Source organism: Monodelphis domestica, chromosome 7 (genome assembly GCF_027887165.1).
Source record: "Monodelphis domestica isolate mMonDom1 chromosome 7, mMonDom1.pri, whole genome shotgun sequence".
NCBI classification, from domain to species: Eukaryota; Metazoa; Chordata; class Mammalia; order Didelphimorphia; family Didelphidae; genus Monodelphis; species Monodelphis domestica.
Window position 1 is genome coordinate 268,480,705 of NC_077233.1, and position 19,425 is coordinate 268,500,129.

At 33.2% G+C, this 19,425-nt stretch overlaps 1 protein-coding gene across 2 annotated transcripts in view; it reads left to right on the forward strand.

The window, feature by feature from the left end:
* Positions 1–19,425, forward strand: part of CNTNAP4 (contactin associated protein family member 4) — a 677,206-nt gene that overhangs the window by 438,517 nt on the left and 219,264 nt on the right. For both annotated transcript variants that reach the window (XM_007497949.3, XM_007497950.3), the window contains exons 5-8: positions 962–1,165; positions 2,221–2,405; positions 3,565–3,708; positions 15,716–15,977. In XM_007497949.3, the coding sequence (XP_007498011.1) occupies positions 962–1,165; positions 2,221–2,405; positions 3,565–3,708; positions 15,716–15,977 (795 nt within the window). The remainder of the gene's footprint in view (positions 1–961; positions 1,166–2,220; positions 2,406–3,564; positions 3,709–15,715; positions 15,978–19,425) is intronic.

The following is a 19,425-nucleotide window of genomic DNA, read 5'->3' on the forward strand; positions in this document are numbered from 1 at the left end:
ACCGAGCAATGCTTCCCTCTCTCCCCTCTCTCCTCCATACCCCATACAAACCTCCCATTATCCCCCATTTTTCCAATCCCCCCATTGCCTTTCCCAATAAATATTACAGAGGACATCATTTAATACTGTATTAAATAACAAGCCTTTGTATTTTTTTGTCATGTATTATGCCTTTTTTTCAATTTTAGCCTTTGACTGAAAAAGAATTAATTATTACTCTAGCAGGAGAATTTAGCACATATAAAAGTAAGATTTCTGATAATGGATTTCATTTTAATTCATAAAATGGTTTAAAAGGGAAAAATATCACCTTTTGCATAGATTACATTATCATTTCTATGTTCATCTGCATAATTTATTTAGGTTCATCAATTCCTGATATCAAGGAATAAAATAGATAACTATGATGTCTTTGTTGCCTTATAATATATATGGCAAAGGTACAATGTCCCTTTGTACATGAAGGGGAGGTTTAGAAACCAGGAAAGTGCAGATTCATGTCCAACCTCTTGTATGCACTGGCTTAGAAATCTCTCAATAATGATCATCTCTGTACAACTGCAAGCTGAAGAAAAGGCATCAAACTGTATTAGCAGAATGAGTTTCCTCACCAATGAGTTCCTAAGGGAATTACAAGTCCATTCCACATTGCCATTCCCTGCCTTTTAACATGGAAGATCTGAAAGGTTGGCTTTGGAATTAAGAAGACAATGTTTCTATTTCCACCTTTGTTTTTCTGTAAAGCACTTGACCCCCAAGTAGCCTTGTTTATTAGAACAGTGGCTGATCTACATTTTTGAAGGAAATGTCTTTACCAGTATTTCCTTATATCGATGAAATCACAGTTCTAAGCATATAGGTTATAGTTTTATAGTCTTTAAGGAGAATCTACACATATCTTCATAAACCTTTATTAAGAGAAAAAAACAATAAAGTTATTTTTTAATATCTTTATCTCCAGGATCTGAAGTGGTGGATTTTGATGGAAACAGTTTCCTGCTCTATAGATTTGATGAAAAATCCATAAGCCCCTTAAAAGATATCATTTCTTTTAAGTTTAAAACAATGGAAAGTGATGGGATTCTGCTCCACAGAAAAGGACAAAATGGAGATTATATAACTCTGGAATTAATAAGAGGAAAACTCTTCTTATTCATTAATTCAGGTAAAAACATGAGAAAGCATATGACTATATGGCTCAATAGATATTATTTATGTTAAAAATCATAGGCATGCAGTGTGCCTGAGTACGCCAGTATAACTAGATCCCCCATGCATGTTGTTAAATATCTTTGCATCCATTAACAGTTTAAAAGCTTTTGATATTTATGATGTGCCAGAATTTATTTTTCCTATCTATGTTTGTACTTGAAATTAGCTTGATAATGGAAAAAAAAACAAGTGATCTTTGGTTTTCATAATAATATATCTATATAACTACTGTAATGTCATCAGCTTAAGATTAGGTGATCATAAAACTTTTTTAAATTTATATAAAGTCTTCATGTAGTTTGGCTGAGATTTGGGACACTAAGAACTAGTGCAATGAAGCTTAGAGTACCACAATACAAAGCACAGAGTTAGAAGCCATCTTTAATGAGGGGAAATACAGTCAGTGGGCAAGTTAATGATGATGGAACAGGAGTAGGTCTGATGGGGAATCTGGGAAAGGGGACATCAAAACCTATAATGTCCAGTGGGGTTTTATAGGGTAATCTATATCTAGTAGGACCAGGTGTCTTGGGGACAGAATGGGGAGTCTTACTCTGTATTACTATTCAAATCCAGAAGACTGGTGCTATGAGTTTGAGAGCACTTGGGAAAGAGAACTATTTGGTACTAAAACTCTCTGCTAGAAGAACCAGGGTTTTTACAGGCCTTACTTTGCCTGGATAATTTAGAGAATTTGAATCTCTCCAAAAGCCTCTTGTTTAGTAGCATAATGAAGTCTATGCGTCTTTACGCATAAGTTCTAGCAAAGTTTAAGTTTTTCTTTAATATCAGAAATACATAGAATATAAGAAAAGATCTAAGAAGGTAGAAACAACACAATTTAAAAGTTACCCTTTTTAAGACTTATTTAAGACAAGTCAACCAATATTTAGTTTGTGGAGAAACCAAGGAATTGCAATCATCAGGATAGATACCGAATTACAACATGGAAACTGTAATTTTCAAAAGGTCTGAAGTTTGTTTTTTTTTTTCTCTATCTCTCCTAAGGTGATGTTAAACTGCATTCTACTAACAGCCTCATTAACATCACAACGGGCAGCCTCTTGGATGATCAACACTGGCATTCTGTCCTTATTGAGCACTTTAATAAACAAGTAAACTTTACTGTGGATAAACATACTCAACATTTTCATGCAAAGGGAGAATTTAATTACTTGGACCTAAATTATGAGGTGTGAAAATTACCTTTCATTGAATAAAACTTCATGATTTAAATTCAATTCAATAAGCAAAAGGAAATAAGATTTTATGGCATTATCCTTTCATCATAGCAAAAAATTTTGCTGAAATTTCTATTTAGATAACAATAAATAATAAGAAGTTTTTATTATATTGTGGCTCCTCCCTAGAATTGTGGCACATTATTAGTATAGATAATCTTTTCTTATCCAAGCATACAATGACACAATATCATTTTCAGAAAACATCTCACAAATGATGAGAAACCAATATTGAAAAGAATATTTTTTAAAATTGCTTTTGGAAATCTCACCAGCATTAAATCAAGCATGAGGAATTTCATCATGTTTTAGGGAACTCCTGACAATATAAAGTCACCTATGAGAACTCATAGAATTGAATAGCATATCCTAATTACATTACTTGATAAGATAAAGAATGAAAAATAAGTATATGATTAATATTAATTTTCTTAGTTTTTTTTTTAAGGGACTGAGAGCATTTTTGAGCTTGTCTATTCAATGGTGCCTAAATTGCATCAAAATGTAATATTTTCTCTGTCCAGTCCTTTGTTGCTCATCTTTATGGAAGCCAGAAATACAACTTCTATTGTTCATGAGGCTTGAAATGGCGTTGACAAATACAGGAAATGAACATCTCAGCTCTATGTCTAATTTACCACAGTCAAATAGGACTAATTTATCAATGGATTGGCAAAGGGTAACAGCCTACAATTTTACACACAGACTGAAATGTGTATATATAATAACCCTGTCCTGATCAGGTTTATTATTACTTTGATATATGATGAGCAACATCAACCCCCAACTCATTATCCACCAAGTAACTGCATCAAGTAAAAGCCTGGTATCAGACTATAAGTCTATGCTAACTCCTAAAATGTATGTTATTAAAGAAGTTCCCTTATATATACATTTGGTAGACCCATGAATCTCTCCTTTAATTGACATATTTAACCTTTGTTTGATATGAGCACATCCAACAACAGTGAAAAGCCATAAAGCAAAATAATGGAAATCTGGACAATCTGTTATTCTTGCTACTCTATTTGAAATGTTTATTATTTATGTTGTGAATAAGTTGTCAGAAAAATTATTAAATGGTTTTTTTGATGTCTGTTTTCTTTCTAAGCTCAGCTTTGGAGGGATTCTAGCAGCTGGAAAATCAGTATCATTTTCCCATAAGAACTTCCATGGGTGTTTTGAAAATCTTTATTGTAATGGAGTTAACATAATTAATTTGGCAAAGAGACAGAAACCTCAGATCTACATCATGGTAAGAGTTTCAAAGGATGGAGGGTGGGAATGGGGAAAAGGGTATAATGAGGGAGTTAAAAAAGGGAAGTCATGGAGATGAATAGAAAGTGAGAGAAGGGAAAGAGGCCTTATTTTTTTTAATAATTTAAGATGGTTCCTCTTATCTTTTCCATTCAATCTAATAATATATTTTTATCTTCAGTGGGAAGTTATTTGAGAGGAACAAGGGAAAGAATTAAGCTAAAGAATAAGGGAAAATAATTAGAAAGAAGATTTGGAGTGTTTGAATAACGATGAAAAACTTAGAGAGGGGAAATATTAAAGATCTTAAGTGGAGGAAGACAATGAGAAGGACTTCAGCTCTAGACGAATTTAAGATAAATGAAATGAGAAAGAAATGAACTAGAACAGAAGGAGGAGAAGAAAGAAGAGAAGCAGAAAGAGATGAACTTAAAATGGAGAATGAACGCCTAAGAAAAAGAGGTAGCAGAATGCAAAAAAGAGAAAATTGATAATACACCATGATTAAAATAACTAGTTAAAGCAAGGCAAAGGGTAGGTAAAATAAGAGAAAGGAAATTGATGTGGCGGTCATGTTAATGACAAAGTGAAGAATTGTTCCAAAGAGGGGACAATAACTCTGGAGGTACAGACACTAAAGAAGTAGTATGATAGTCATTTTCAAAGGGATGTATTAAAATAAAAACAAATTATAAAAGATTTCACTTCTCAAAATGTTAAAGTACTGGGAAATATTTTCAAAGATTGCTCTGGCACTGCAAATATTCAAGTTCTGCTAGGCTGAAGTCACAGAGGATGGTGATCTTTACCAATCCCTCTAATCCTCTTTTTGTGGCTATTTGACTCCTCAAAGAAATTGGCTCCCATTGCTTCCAATACTAATCCAACCTCATATTTTTTTTAATTTTTAATTTAGTATTTTATTCCAATTACATTTAAAGGAATTTTAAAAATTCATTTTTAATTGAGTTTCAGATTTTCTCCCTCACTTTCTTCACTATGCCCTCATTGAAAAGATAAGAAATTCTATAAATATGTACTTGTGAAAAACATGTTTCCGTATTAGTAATGTGGGAAAAAGCACAACCCCTGCCTCCTCAAAAAAATTTACAAAAAATAAAGTGAAATAAAATATGCTTTGATCTGCATTGAGGCTATTCTTTGGAGTTGAATAACATTTTTCATCATAAATCCTTTAGAAGTGCCATTGATCTTTGTATTGCTGAGAATAGCTAAATCAGTTTCATTTGATCATCATACAATATTGCTGTTGCTTTGTGCACTGTGCTCCTGATCCTGCTTACTTCATTTTGCCTTAATTAATGTAAGCCTTTTTGGGTTTTTCTGAAAGTCATTTCTTACAGCACAATAGTATTCCACCAAAATCATAGACCATAATTTCCTCAACTATTCCCCAATTGGTGGGTATCCCCTCAATTTCACATTCTTTGTTACCTTAAAAAAAAACCTCAAAATATTTTTGTACATATAGAGCCTTTTCTTCTTTTTAAAAAATATGTTTGGGGAAATGAGCTAGTAGTAGTATTGTTAGGTGAAGAGGTAATCACTGTTTTATAGACTTTTGGGCATAGTTCTAAATTATTCTCCAGAATAGTTAAATCAGTTTATAAATCCACCACCAGTGTTTTTGTGTTCTGGTTTTTCCATCTCCTCTCTAACATTTGTTATTTTCCTTTTCTCTCATATTAGCCCATCTGATAGGTATGGGACAGTACCTAAGAGTAGTTCTAATTTGCATTTTTCTAATTAACAGTGATTTAGAGAATTTTTCATATTAAGATAGATAGCTTTGATCTAAAAGTTGCCATTCATATCTTTTGACTGTTGATCAATTGGAAATGACCTCTGTTTCTTCTGAATTTGACTCAATTCTTCATATATTTGAGAAATAAAGTATTTATCAGAGAAACTTGCTATAAATATGTTACTTTTTATTTTACTGTTATTTCCCTCTATCCAAATTTTCCATTGTTTATCCTTCTCTCTCTCTTACACCTTGTCCCTACTCAAAAATATCCTCCTTTCTATCACACCCTTCTTTTAATGATCTTACGTCCTACTTCCATGTAGGGTGAGGTAGATTTCTATTTCCATTTGAGTGTTTGTTATTCCCTCTTAAGCCAATTTCAATGAGAGTAAGATTCAATCATTGCCTACCAAATCCCCATCTTTCCCTCCATTATAAAAATGTCTTTTCTGCCTCCTTTGTCTGAGATAATTTATCCCATTCTATCTCTCCATTTTCTTTTCCCCAGTGTGTCCCTCTTTCTCATCTTTTAATTTTATGTTTTATATCATCCCATCATATTTATCCTTCATTATCTCCCCTTTACTTGTTAAAATATGATTCCATTATACTCAAGTTATACTTGTGCTTTATGTCCATGTACAGTCCTTCAAACATAAAAAAGTTTTTAAGAGTTACAAGTAGCATGTTCCCATATAGGAATGTAGACAGTATAACCTCATGAAATTCCTTATGATTTCTATTTCCCAATTACCTTTTTATACTCTTCTTGAGTTTCATATTTAAGAATCAGATTGTTCATTCATTCCAATCATTTTATCACAAATGCTTGAAAGTCCTCTAATTTATTAAAATATATATTTTTTCCTGCTGGGTAGACAATTTTTGGTTGTAATCCTAGCTCCTTTTTACTCTGGAATATCAAGGCCCTCTTTTTTAATGTAGACAATACTACATTTTATGTCATTCTGACTGTAGCTACAAGATATTAAAAATGTTCTTGTGCTCATTTTCTAGTTACTCCCATTATGTTATCTATCTGTCGAAGCTCTTCTTGTTTCTGGAACAGAGGGTGTACTACCCCAAGCTTTTAGTTTATTCTTCTCTGGTACTTGGGGTATTACTTGCTACCCTTTGTTCCTTAGGGTACATCTGTCAAGGAGGTGGTTTTTTCTTAGGGGAGTTTTGCAGCTCTTTTGCCCTTCTTTATTCAGTACCCCATGTTACCAGTTCCCTGGTTGTTTTGTTAGCTGGTTTGTTCCCTTCTCCTCTGCTTCCCTGTTCCTGTCAACTGGCCTAGGTTGGGCAGACTCCCCTATCTTGATTTCTACTGACTCAGGAACTCTGCTACCATGTGGGAGTGATGAGGTTATTTCACTATGGTTCTAGTTCTCTGCCTCTGCTTCTCTGTAGCTTCAAGGCTCTACTGCTATGTGGGAGTAGAAAAGGCACTGTAGCTCTAGTTTCCCCTCTCTTCACCCTTGTAGCCCTAGAGCTCTGAGGCCAAATGAGAATTTGAAGGTTTTCTGCCTTCCCTACCTATATGGAGTGCCTCTGACTGGGTTTGTTCCTGTTCTACAGCTTCATTACCTTTGGCAGAGTCATGGGCTGATCCAAGATCTGCTGCTTCTAGGGGATACTGTGCTATCTAAGGTGTTCCCTCCTTTGTTCCCAGTGATACATGTTCTTCCAGCTTTCCTTTGTTTTGAGGAAATTTATTTTCTCTTTTTGAATACATGGAGGGATTAGGGGAGTGGAATGTCCTTTACTCTGCCATACTAGCTCCCAGCATGCAACCTCTAATTGTTTCTTTTTGACTGCTTGCCATATTTTTTTCCTTGGCTGAAGAGTTCTAGAATTTGGCTCTAACATTCCTGGGAGTTTTCATTTTGGTGTGTCTTTCAGGGAGTAAATACATTTCAAAGCAATCAAATAAAAAGAAAGTTTCCATGTCTATTTTACCTTCTGGTAAATAGGATGTTTTTTTTTCTTTTTATTGTGGTTTCTAGGTAGTCCAATAATTCTTAAATGATCTCTCTTAAACCTGTTTTCCAATTCAATTGTTGTCCCAATAAATCTTTCACTTTTTCATTTATTATTTCTTTTTTTTCCAATTTTGTTATTGTTTTTTTGATGACTCATTGAATCATTAGCTTTAATTTATCCAATTTTAATTCTTAATGAATTATTTTCTTCCATGGACCTCCTTTTCCAAGTGACCAATTCTTCTTTTTAAAAACTTATTTGCTTCAGTGATTTTTTGTACTTCTTTTACGATTTGGTTTATTCTATTTTTTAAGATGTTATTTTCTTCCAGGACTTACTTGCATTTTTTTTTCTGTAACTAATTGTCCCCATACCTAATTTATTTGCTTTTAAAAATATTTTTGAGCCCTACCAAAGATTTTTTTTGGGGTATGAGAGGAATTCACATTTTTCTTTGGGACTTTGGATGTAGCATTTTTTTATTTTGTTGTATTTTCTAAGTTTGTATTTTGATCTTACATGGCCCATAAATTTTTTTCTATAATCCCTCCTTTTTGTTGTTGTTGTTGTTTGCTTATTTTTTCAGCTTTTCCCTTAACCTTTCATTAAAAAAAAACTGTTAAAGTTGTTCTTGTTTAAGAGAGTACACTGCACTAAGGTTCAGATTTTTTGTGTAGCTTATTTCAGAGCTAGTTCTGGGAGTTTGCATTTTTTCCAAATTGATATGATCTAAGGAGATGAATATTTTACTTCTCCTGGCTTGTGCTCTAGCCTCTGAGGTAACAAAAACACTCCTCTTTGTCCTGGAACTGTGACAAGGGTCACAATTCCTTTGTGGCTACAATTGCTAATGTGCTACTCTTTCTCTTCATTCTAGACCTGGAAGTCAGGATTACAACGCAGATCTGGATCTGTGTATGGAAAATACAATAGAATCCTGCACCCAGGACTAGGAAAAGAACTCCTGTAATTGCCTTCTAACCAGTTGCCCAACTCCCTTACCACCTGTGCTAATTAGTTACCCTCTAGTCCTATGCTGACACATTGTCTGCCTTGGAACACTGATCTATTCTCCTCACCCTGGGGTGGAAGACCATTCCTGCCAACCTTTAAGTTTACTTGGGGAAATACCCTATCCTTTTGTGGGTCCTGCTGTTCTAGAATTCATTATTTTAAAGTTTTTTTTTGGAAAGGAATTTGGTAGAGAGCAAGGGAGTTGCTGAATTTTTCGACCTTTTTTCGACCTTGCTGAATTTTTAAGCTTTTGTACTTTTTAAAAAATAAGACCAATTCTGCTTTTAAAGATCTCTTCTTCCATGATTTTTTGTGTATCTTTTTCTGTTTGGCCAATTCTGCTTTACAAGAATTCTCTTCAGTGGATTTTTGTGTCTCTTTTGCTGTTTGGGCATACTGGTTTTTAAAGCAATATTTTCTTCATTGATTGTTTTACCTCTTTAACCAACTTTAGACTCTTTTTCATGATTTTTCATCTTATTAATTTCTTATCCCAATTTACCCCTAATGCTCATCCTATGACCAATTCACCATTTTCTTTAAGGCTCTGGATATAGTCTTTTTGATTTTGTTTTCTTCTAGTTTTGTGTCTTGATCTTCTCAGTCATCACAGTAACTCCATAATCAAGTTCTTTTTTGTTGTTATTTGCTCATTTTCTGCGCCTGTATTTTGATTTTTAGCTTCATGTTAAGAGTTGGATTCTGTTCCTAGGATAGAAGAGGCAGTGACCCAAGCTTCAGGCCTTTTTTGCTTCTTTTCCAGAACTAATTCTGGGAGCCTTTAAGTTTTTAGTTCTTTTAAGGTGGAATGATATACAGGTAGATGAAATCACTGCTCTCTTGGCCTATGCTCTAATTGGTAAAATATTACAAGCAACTCTTTTTTTGTCCTGCAACTATGACCAGCATCTCTGATCTTCTGTAGTCATAGGCTATAGTGTACTAGTGATCCTTTGTGCCCTAGAGCACTGACCCATGACTGCATAAGGATAATGTAATAGTGCAGCACTCAGTACCAGTAAGAGGAGCCCTGTAATTTCCTTCTGACCAGCTGTCTGACTTCCTTATCATCTATGGATTGAGAGCTCGAGAAACTGAACTACCAAATTAGTTGCCCTGAAGCCTTACTTCTGGCTTGCACTGGGGCTTAGGTCCTTGCTGCTGGTTGACCACTAGGCATGGGGCCACATTACGGTTTTGTCCCTGATGTTGGTCACTGCTAGCTGCCTTTTCCCTGAATTTGTGGCTTTTCTACTGGGTCTTGCCCAATGCCGCCTGTGGTCAACTGCATTCCATTCTCGCCTCAGTAAGACAGACTTTTCCTGTGGACCTTCAAAGTTGTCTTAGTGGAAAATTTTCACTGTCTTTTTTTGCTTATTCTGTGGCACTATAATTCATTTTGAGACTTTAAAAATTAAAACAACAGTTTGAAGGAGGGGAACAAGAGCTCAGATGAGTAATTTCTGAGTAATAATTCCATTTCTGTTCTAGCTTAAGGAATTTTCCCCAGGAAGGAAAAGAAATAAAAAAGATTCCCAAAATGCATATTGGAATTATGTGTGAAACAGTAACTTTATTCCCCCACAGAAAGAGAAAGGGCTAAGTTAATAAATAATAAAACAAATATAATCAGATGAGAGACTAATATGTAAGTTTCCTCAGGATGTTTGCAATTTTCCTTTTTTTGCCAATTTTTCCAATTTGCAAGTTTTATATTATAAATTTTATATTTCAGTTCCATTGAGTATAACCAAATGGATTGTTTTATTTCTGATGATTTGTTTCTCATTGGACAACTCTTTCCTTTTCATCCATTTTTCTACTTTTATCACCACCACTGTTTCCACTGTACTTGCTACAGTTACCAGTGCCCTAATGCTCAGGTGTTTCCACTGAATAGAGTCAAGTGGGATCTTTTTTCTTATAGTTTGTTTCTCTGTGGGCTTCTCTTTCTCATTCATTCTTACTTCAAATTTTATCATCACCACAATTTCCACTGTATTCACTATAGTTGCCAGTAACCTACTGCTCAGGACCCAGGATGGGGGAAAGATACTAGGTGCCTTCCAAGATCTTACAATCCCCTGTACCAATGAAGAGATGATAAAAGTAAAATATATATATATATATATATATATATATATATATATATATATATATATATATATATATAAGGAGTTGCCTAGGGTGTCAAGAATGCCTACAACTTGTTGGGGAAAATGTCCTTCATTCATTGCCCATCTATCGTATCTCAGAAATATGTAAGGGGGCAATTTTACTTTTCTCTATCTTACTTGTTGCCTATACTCTGAATTATTATATACATGACTGAAATTGTGTTTTTTAAATAGCCTTTATTGCATTTTTTCTTGGATATTCTGAATATCTATGAATATTTTTCCTATGTTATCTAGCTTAGTGAATACTCTTAAAAGATTCTTCTTCTTTTTTTCCTCCTCTCTTTCCCTCCCCTTCCTGTTTCTTTTTTAATTTTTTTTAGTCTAAAGTTATTTTTATTAAATTTACAAGATTTTAGTTAAATATTTTCCCTTATTAAATGTACTTCATCAGAAACACTTATTAGGTGGTGTAGTATATAATGTGATGTACTTGGAGTCTGAAGACCTGATTTCAAATCCTGCTTCAGACATAGTTATATGACCCTGAGCAAGTCATTTAACCTCTCTCAGTCTCAGTTTCCTCATCTAAAGTGGAGGTTATATTAATAATTACCACTGAGTATTATGAATATCAAATGAGATAACATATAAAGTACTATGGCAACCCTGAAGTGCTATATAAATACTTATTATTATTTCCAGAAGATTATCAATTACACATGTAAGGATAGTATCTCTCTTCTGCCCCAATCTATACAAAGAATGAATTTTCAGAAATGTAAATCAGATGCTCTATATTTTATGATATATTTGTGAGGTATGAATCACTTTAATTATATTAAGTAAGAAATTGATCATTTGGCTGAAAGGATCAGTTATGCCTACTGAGCCAAATATAAAATGACATTAAATTTAAAGTGGACCAGTCCAAGATCTTCTTGCATTTATAATTTCATTTTTAATCTCTTGTTTCAAACACATCTTGTGGTTCTTAGGCCCAAGTTATGTTTCTTTCTCTGTGGCTTTGCATGCAGTTCTCCTGTGGTTATCTCTTGACTTTTTAGTTTTCTTTACTTTCTTCATATTTTCACCCTCACTTCTTGGTTTGAGATTGTGTATTCAGAATAATTAATTCCCAGGTACATAAGGTAAACTCTGGTCCTTTACATGTCTGTAATCTGGATGTCACCCCTCTTGCCAATACTGATTGAGCTATTGATATTAGATGCCTATCTCTACCGGAGTCTCTGGTTTCTGTCTCGGTCTCTTGGTTCTATACCAACAATGTTTCCTCTCCTGACATGATCCTAAAGTGGGAGTTGATTTAATCTCTTGCTATAATCTCGACTAATTCCAGTGATGTATGAATTTTATTAGGCACGGTAACCTATGTCTCTAGTTCACTGCAACTAAGATAGTCCTATCAACTTCTGTGGCTCCCAGAAATATGTGGTCATGTCTTATCTTTCTGTTTTACAATTTAGGGCTTTTGTTGCCTCCACTTATAGTCTGACAGTCTGGATTTGGCTTTAAGTTGATGACTTTTGGAGCTCATACTAACAAGATTCGTCCAGGGGCAGCAAGGGGCTCAGTAGATAGAGTGCCAGTTTTAAAATTTGGAAAACCTGTGTTTATTTCTGACTTCAGACACTTCCTAGCTGTGTTACCCTGGGCAATTCACTTAACCCCAATTGTCTAGCATTTATAGTTCTTCTTTGGAACTGATATTTGTATCGATTCTAAGACAAAAGTTAAGGGTTTAAAAACATATTTCTCCAGCCTGCCACCTCTTCTCTTTCCAATGATCTGATTACCTTTAGATCCATTTTCAGAAACTTGAAATGGTTGATCTTTAGCAAAATTCCTGCCCCTATTTTTGCCAGCTAATGGTCCAATTGTCTGACCTTACACTTATTTCTGTGTTGTTGATTTTTCTCTCTAGGTCTGTTGGTTTCAAAGTGAACATCTTGTATAATTTTTCCCTTCAATTTTTTGTACCTGTGGTCTTTCTGGAGCAATTTTTAGATATTTTCTGAAATTTATAAAGGAGAGCCAGATTTCTCTGTAAACTTTCATTTCACTAACTAAAACAAAAATTTTTTATTTTTGTAAAACATTTCACCCAAACCCCCATTACTATTGGTGACAAAATATAAATGTGTGATCGATAATAGTATAGTTTGGTGGAATTAAATATTTTCTTTCCTAGAAGTCTTTGAGCAAAGATTGGATTGCCACTTATTATTTAGGTTATTTCCAGGACATATTGCAGGATGGAATGAAGGAGGGAGAAATCAGGTTCCCTTTGTAATTCTGTGATAGAGTGGGTTGCCTAGGTGTTTCATACTCTGCCAGAAATTTTCTCTGCTTTTCCCTATAGCTTTTGGGGAATAAAAGAAGACTCAAATAATTCTTAAGTCCAGAAGGAAACTCCAGGAACCTGGGAAATTTTGTGTAGTATCTTCCTGAACTTTTGGTAGTGACCTAACTAGTTTCCATGGTAACAACTCTGGGGAAAAGAAACCAGGCCCAGCCCTGTTACAATGGTTTATGAGACAGGTTCTTCATTTCCACATAAAAAGGAACTAAAAAGAGATTTAAATTTTCCTTTATGTCATAGGCTGCAGTTTTGTTGGGTTTCTTTGTTATTGTTCCCAGTAGGCCAGTTTTTCAGCCTGTATAATTTTCTTAATTCTTTCCTTAGTTTCTAATAATCCAATTAGAGAATAATCTTAGGTTCCCAGACAGTGACCCCAAGTATCACTCATTAATACATTGATAATAAACCTAACAGTTTGGTATGGTGGTTTCCAATAAATTAATATCAATTAGGAATTATTAAACTGTTATGACTACACATTTTCCCAAAGTGGCACTATTGTCTGGCCTACATTTATCACTTTAATATCAAAATTCTAGCAAAGGAAAGCAGAAACATTATTCTGAGAATCATGGACTCAGAGTCAGAAGACTGGTTCCTGTCTGGTTTGCCACTAATTCACTGTGCTGTGAGGCAAATCCCGGGGCCTTCTTAGGTCTCAGTTTCCTCACCTGAAAATTGAGTCACTTGGATTAAATGATTCTTGAGATCTCTTCCTGTTCTAAAATTTTAGCTCTATAATGGCATTTTAACCATATATGAAGCCTTGAAGAGATTGTCACTGTGTGAACATGAAGTTTTAGTTATTAGAGCTGTGAAAAGCAAAGATTTGGTTTAAAAATTAAAAATTACTATAATATTCAACAGTATTATGAAATATATTACTTTTTAACCATCCTAAGACAAATTCCAATTCCAAATTTTATTATTCTAGAAAATACATGTCTTAATTACTTTTATTATGAAAATTAGATATATTTATTCAGACTCTCAAAGCAAAATTGAAGTTATTCTGCATTATACATACAAATACAAACTCCATTCTAGTCTAACTGTTCTACTTGCTTCTCTCTCAACAAGATATTCCATCTCCATTTTTTACTATATCTCACATCTATTACTTTCCTACCTCTGGCCCCTTTTCTTCACTGACTTCTTTACAACGCATTCTGTGAAGACTCCAATTCTTTATCCCTCCCCCTTTATATTTTTTTTTTATTTTTTCTGTACATTGTGGTCATTTTAACACCCTTTCCCTTATCACCAGCCTGAACCTCCCTATAATAATAGTAAAAAAAAAAAAGAAGGTAGCAGGAACTACTTCTACATAGTGTGGACAGAATCACTTGCTCCTCTGCTGAGAGGCAGATCTTTCATTATCTCCTCACCACCAACACTTTCTCTATGAAGTCTCTTACCTCACTCCCTGACTCACATCAAAAGAATGTGAATTTATAAAAAAAGTTTTAACACTTTATAAAATTAAATTTTATTTAAATAATTTTAAAATAATAAAAATAAAAAATAAAATTTTAAATTAAAAAAATTCTTTTCTGTCTTTGTATTCCCAAGACCTAATATACTAACTTTCATGTAATTGCTTAACAAATTCTCCTTGAATTAATGCAGATCTGTGTCTATAAATTTTATTTGTTTCAAATAATTAAAGGTCTTTTTTAACATTTTGCAATCCAGTCATGACATCACAAAAAAGTAAAAAAAAAAACAGTAAATTAAATGTTAAGCTATAAGGAAATTGTTTCATTATAAAATTTAATTATGCTTTTATTAAATTCATTCATTAAAAAGCTTAGGTCTTGGTGGTCTCGTAATATTCAGTGATTCTCTATTACTTTGAAGGTCAAATGTAAAATTTTCTGGCTTTTAAAACTCCTCATAAGCTCTCCTTTCCCTAACTTTTCAGTTTTCTGACATCTCACTCCCCTCCATGTATTTTGCTAGCCAGTTACAGTGGCTTCCATATTTTTAATTCCCACAGGTATCTCCCTGTGCAGAATGTATTCACTGTCTGTTCCCTATCCCTGGAATTTTCTCTCTCCTTATATTTAGCTAGTTATTTCTCTGGCTTTGTTCAAGTTTAAACTTCTGCAATATATCTCTCCTAGTCCTTTTATTAAAAACGTATTTTTATGTTATCTGTTGATATAATTTTAAATAACTTTTTTCTGACATTTGGTGATTCATTTTCTCTTTCATGCTTCCCATCCTGTAGCTCTCCCCTAGACAGCAAATATACATGTTGATTACTCTAGAGAAAAATTCATAAAGAAATAAAGTAAAGAATGAAAGGGAATCTCCTATTTTTTCAGAGGTGAGGGAGGAGTAGCAAATTAAAAAGGAAGAAATGCCATTGATAGTTGACAGCTATATACATGTATATATATACATATATAAACCCACAAACATATATATATACATATATGTATATTTAAACCCTTACCGTCTGTCTTAAAATCAATACTGTCCATTGGTTCCAAGTCAAAGCAGTAAGTGCTAGGCAATGGGGGTGAAGTGACACAGCTATGAATAATCTAAGGCCATATTTGAACTCAGCATCTTCTATCCCCAGTCCTGGCTTTTAATCCACTGAGCCATCTATCTGCACTCCAGAAATACTTTTTAAAGTACCAATTAATTGTTTATATTAAAAATGTATTTCTAAGATAGAAATGCCATCATGGAATCTTACCGCTTTGTTCTTTTATTTTGTTCTTAGGGAAATGTGTCATTTTCTTGTTCACAACCACAAACAGTCCCAGTCACTTTTCTGGGCTCTGGTAGCTACCTAGCTCTACATGGCTCCTCTGGGCAGGATGAGATATCTGTGAGTTTTCAATTTCGTACTTGGAACAAAATGGGACTTTTGCTATCCAGTAATTTTCATCAGCATACAGGGAGCCTCCTCCTCTATCTTCACAATGGAAAAATTAGACTCAATATCTTCAAACAAGGAAAACAACAGAGTGATGTCACAACAGGTAATGTATTTTATTTTTAATTAATAGACATATTTATAATAGTTATCTGACCTTTGTAATGTAACAGGGAAGACCTAGATAATTTTCTTCATCGTAATAGGCATTCAACACTTATTAGATCAATAAATTTATGACTTAATTGATTAAAAATATTTTTATTAATAACATACTCAAAAGATGTTTGCCCTTTTATAACAGGAGTTTTGCTATTGTGATTCTCTGGCATTTTCTTAAAACCTTTAAGAATAGATCATAAAATCATAGATTGATTCAGAATTAGAAGGGACCTAAAAGACAGCTTTCCAACAACTTTGATTATATTCCCTAGCCTTTTGCTTTTTAGGACATAATATTCTTAATGATGGTTGGGAAAATATTAGAGATAATTTATGTGCATAGGACTAAAATTTAGTATGCTAGGCACACATTAGGCATTTAATAAATATTGATCATTTAATGTCCAGTTTCAGTCACTCAATTCAATAAATATGTATTGCAAGGCGGCACTGGGAATACAAAGAGGAAAATGAAGCAATCCCTGTCACCAATTCCCTCCCAGTTATCATCCTTACAGGTGTTAAATGTTTATAGATAGATGAGCATATGGACAGAACAGAGAACAACAAGGAAAAAAACCACATAGATTTTATGTGTTTTGATTTGACTTTGACTTTCAAATAACTTCTTAAGCCAATGATAGAGTCTAGCATTAATGTTCAATTTTGGTCAATTCTTTGACTGAGTACTTTTATGCCCTCTCTATTTGAAATAAGATTATTGTTCATAACTGAGGGTGTTTATTGGGAGTTTGCATAATTGGAATGATATTCAAGTAATAGAGGTAGTATAGTAGAGGTCACAAAAAGTTAATGACTATTTTAATTTTAAACTTATGTTTACAGTATGTTTTAAAGGTCACATCTCTGCTATTTGCTAAATAAATATTGTAATGACCTTTTAACCAAAATGGTAAAATTTCTGAAGTTAAAATGCAATAAAAAAATGAGGGCAACAAATGTACAAAGAAAAAATAAGAATATAAACTTCAACTTCACTTTTCTTTCCTTATTTTGTGGTTTCTCCTTTATAAATGACTGAAGGTTGAGTTTAATTTTTTTAAATATGAATATTGCATTCAGTTTTAGTGACAACTACTATGTCATACCTACTTATGGTATGTTAATTCTGTGAGAAATTTACATAAGTGCGTCTGAAAAAGGAATAAATCAAAGCGGTTTCATTTTAATTATTAATAGATTTCCTGAGACCACCATCTGAAAATGTTATTTTCATAGTAAGTGTGTCATTGATGTACAGCTTATTGTGATGTATTTGACTTCTTCAGTAGCAGTTTCAATCATAGCCCAATTATAAACTTGTTAATGAAATTGCTTTAGTGCAATGTCACTCTAACAGGCCCTCGGAAGGTAGTGTCATTTCTAAACACTTTATTGGCATGTATTTTTGATAGATTCACTGAAAGACATAAGAATATACAAAACATCTCCACTGACTTTGAAATCATAATAGTCAGACTTTATCACTGACACCATGTAATTTAGTATGCTTACACTCATAGCTGATATAAAGTATCTAAAATAATTCATTAAATGTCTGTAAATACAGAAAGTAGATATAATTAAGAGGATGAACTTCTGTTTCCTCACTAAGCAGAATATTTCAGGATTAAGCTACAATGAGCTTTGGAAATGTTGCTTTTAGAGTCACAGGAGAAAGTAAATTACACAATAAGGAATTGACTAATTAAATTAAGTATGAATGGACAGCTTTATTACCCTTTAGGCAACAAATTTTGATCTAGGTTTCACATGTACAACATTTGATCATTTACATCAGAGAATATTACTTTTTACCCCTGATCAGAATTCATTACCATTATTTTTTTGGGGGGGGAGAAGAGGTACTTATTGATTATAAACAAAATACTTCTAATGATGAAGGGTAGTTTATTTTTATCTTTTTATAGTAAAATGGAAATTAGTCATCTACTATTCATTTAAAATCTAGAGATTTTAAAAACCCAAGTCATCAAAGTTGAGCTGTGTTATGTTGAACCCAAGTTAATTTGAAATTTTAATAAATGTATAAACCAACCAGTCTAAATTTCCTAATGAAAAAATATTGCTTTTTGAAATATAATTTTAAATAATTTAAAAATAGTCTATAAAATTTTAAAATATTCAACATCAACTCTCATATCACTGAATATTTTTCCAGCCTTGTCCAAACTTTACACATTTCAAAAGTATCAAATATCTGGTGGCAGCAATAGCAATAAAATGAATAATTATAATAAAATGTACAGTATTTATTGTTAGTCATATTTCAGAGACTACATAGTGCATAACACAAAGTTCCTTCACATCTTAATACAATTTGGATTCTTTCTCCTTTTTTTCACTAAATATTCCCTGTCAATGTATCCAATTTTAGTGTGACAAGCATTTTCATATTAGCCAAATGTTTTGGTTCTATCCCAACTCAGTTCATTTTCTTGGTCATTTTTGTTTGATATTTTAAAGCAGCGGTTCTCAACCTCTCAATTTGTAGCAATGAGAATACATGATGCATATCAGGTATTTACATTCCGAATCATAACTGTAGCAAAATTACAGTTTTGAAGTAGCCACCAAAATAATTTTTTGGTTTGGGGTCACCACAACATGAGAAACTGTATTGCAGGGTCACGGCATTAGAAAGGTTGAGAACCCCTGTTTTAAAGGAATAAGATATTTATAAGTCATTTGAAATTTAGCAACATTTACTTGGTTCTTGGGTAAAATCATATTCATTATTAATATGTACTGAGGAAATGATTTCACTTAGATGATCAAAATTCCCATGTTTTAGATGACCAACATTTTCTATTAGTCAAATGTCAAAAAATGGGTATTCAGTTCCTCTTGGATTTGTTGTACTCACAAGATCAAGAAGTGACATCAACAGCTTGAGCCTTCTGTCCTTTGATTTAATCAAGTTTCAAGTTTGCTTTTATGGCCTTTTATGTAAAAAAAATAACAAAAACAACTTTCGTGGTTAAAGGGAAAGACTGTTGCTTTCTACTGTACTCCTCCTCTTGGTGTTAATGTTCAAAGGTCTTATAGAACAGAAGTTTTAAACTAATGACTTAAAACTCACAAATATGGCCTGAATCAGTTTAAAATGTAATCGGGTGATATTTAACAAAATAAATAAATATGTGATACAATATAGATAATACTAATTTGTGGTTTTCTAAGTAAATACATGCCCTTCTGGGTCCCATTTTTATTTGGGTTTGTCACCACTATTCTAGAAAACCTTTGACCACTTAAATTACTTAATAGATGATAATGGTCAACTGTCTTCTGGTATTCAAGAAACCATGTAGAGGCAGCACTAAGAAAAAGGGAAAAAAGGTAAAACAAAAACAAAGCTACCAACATAA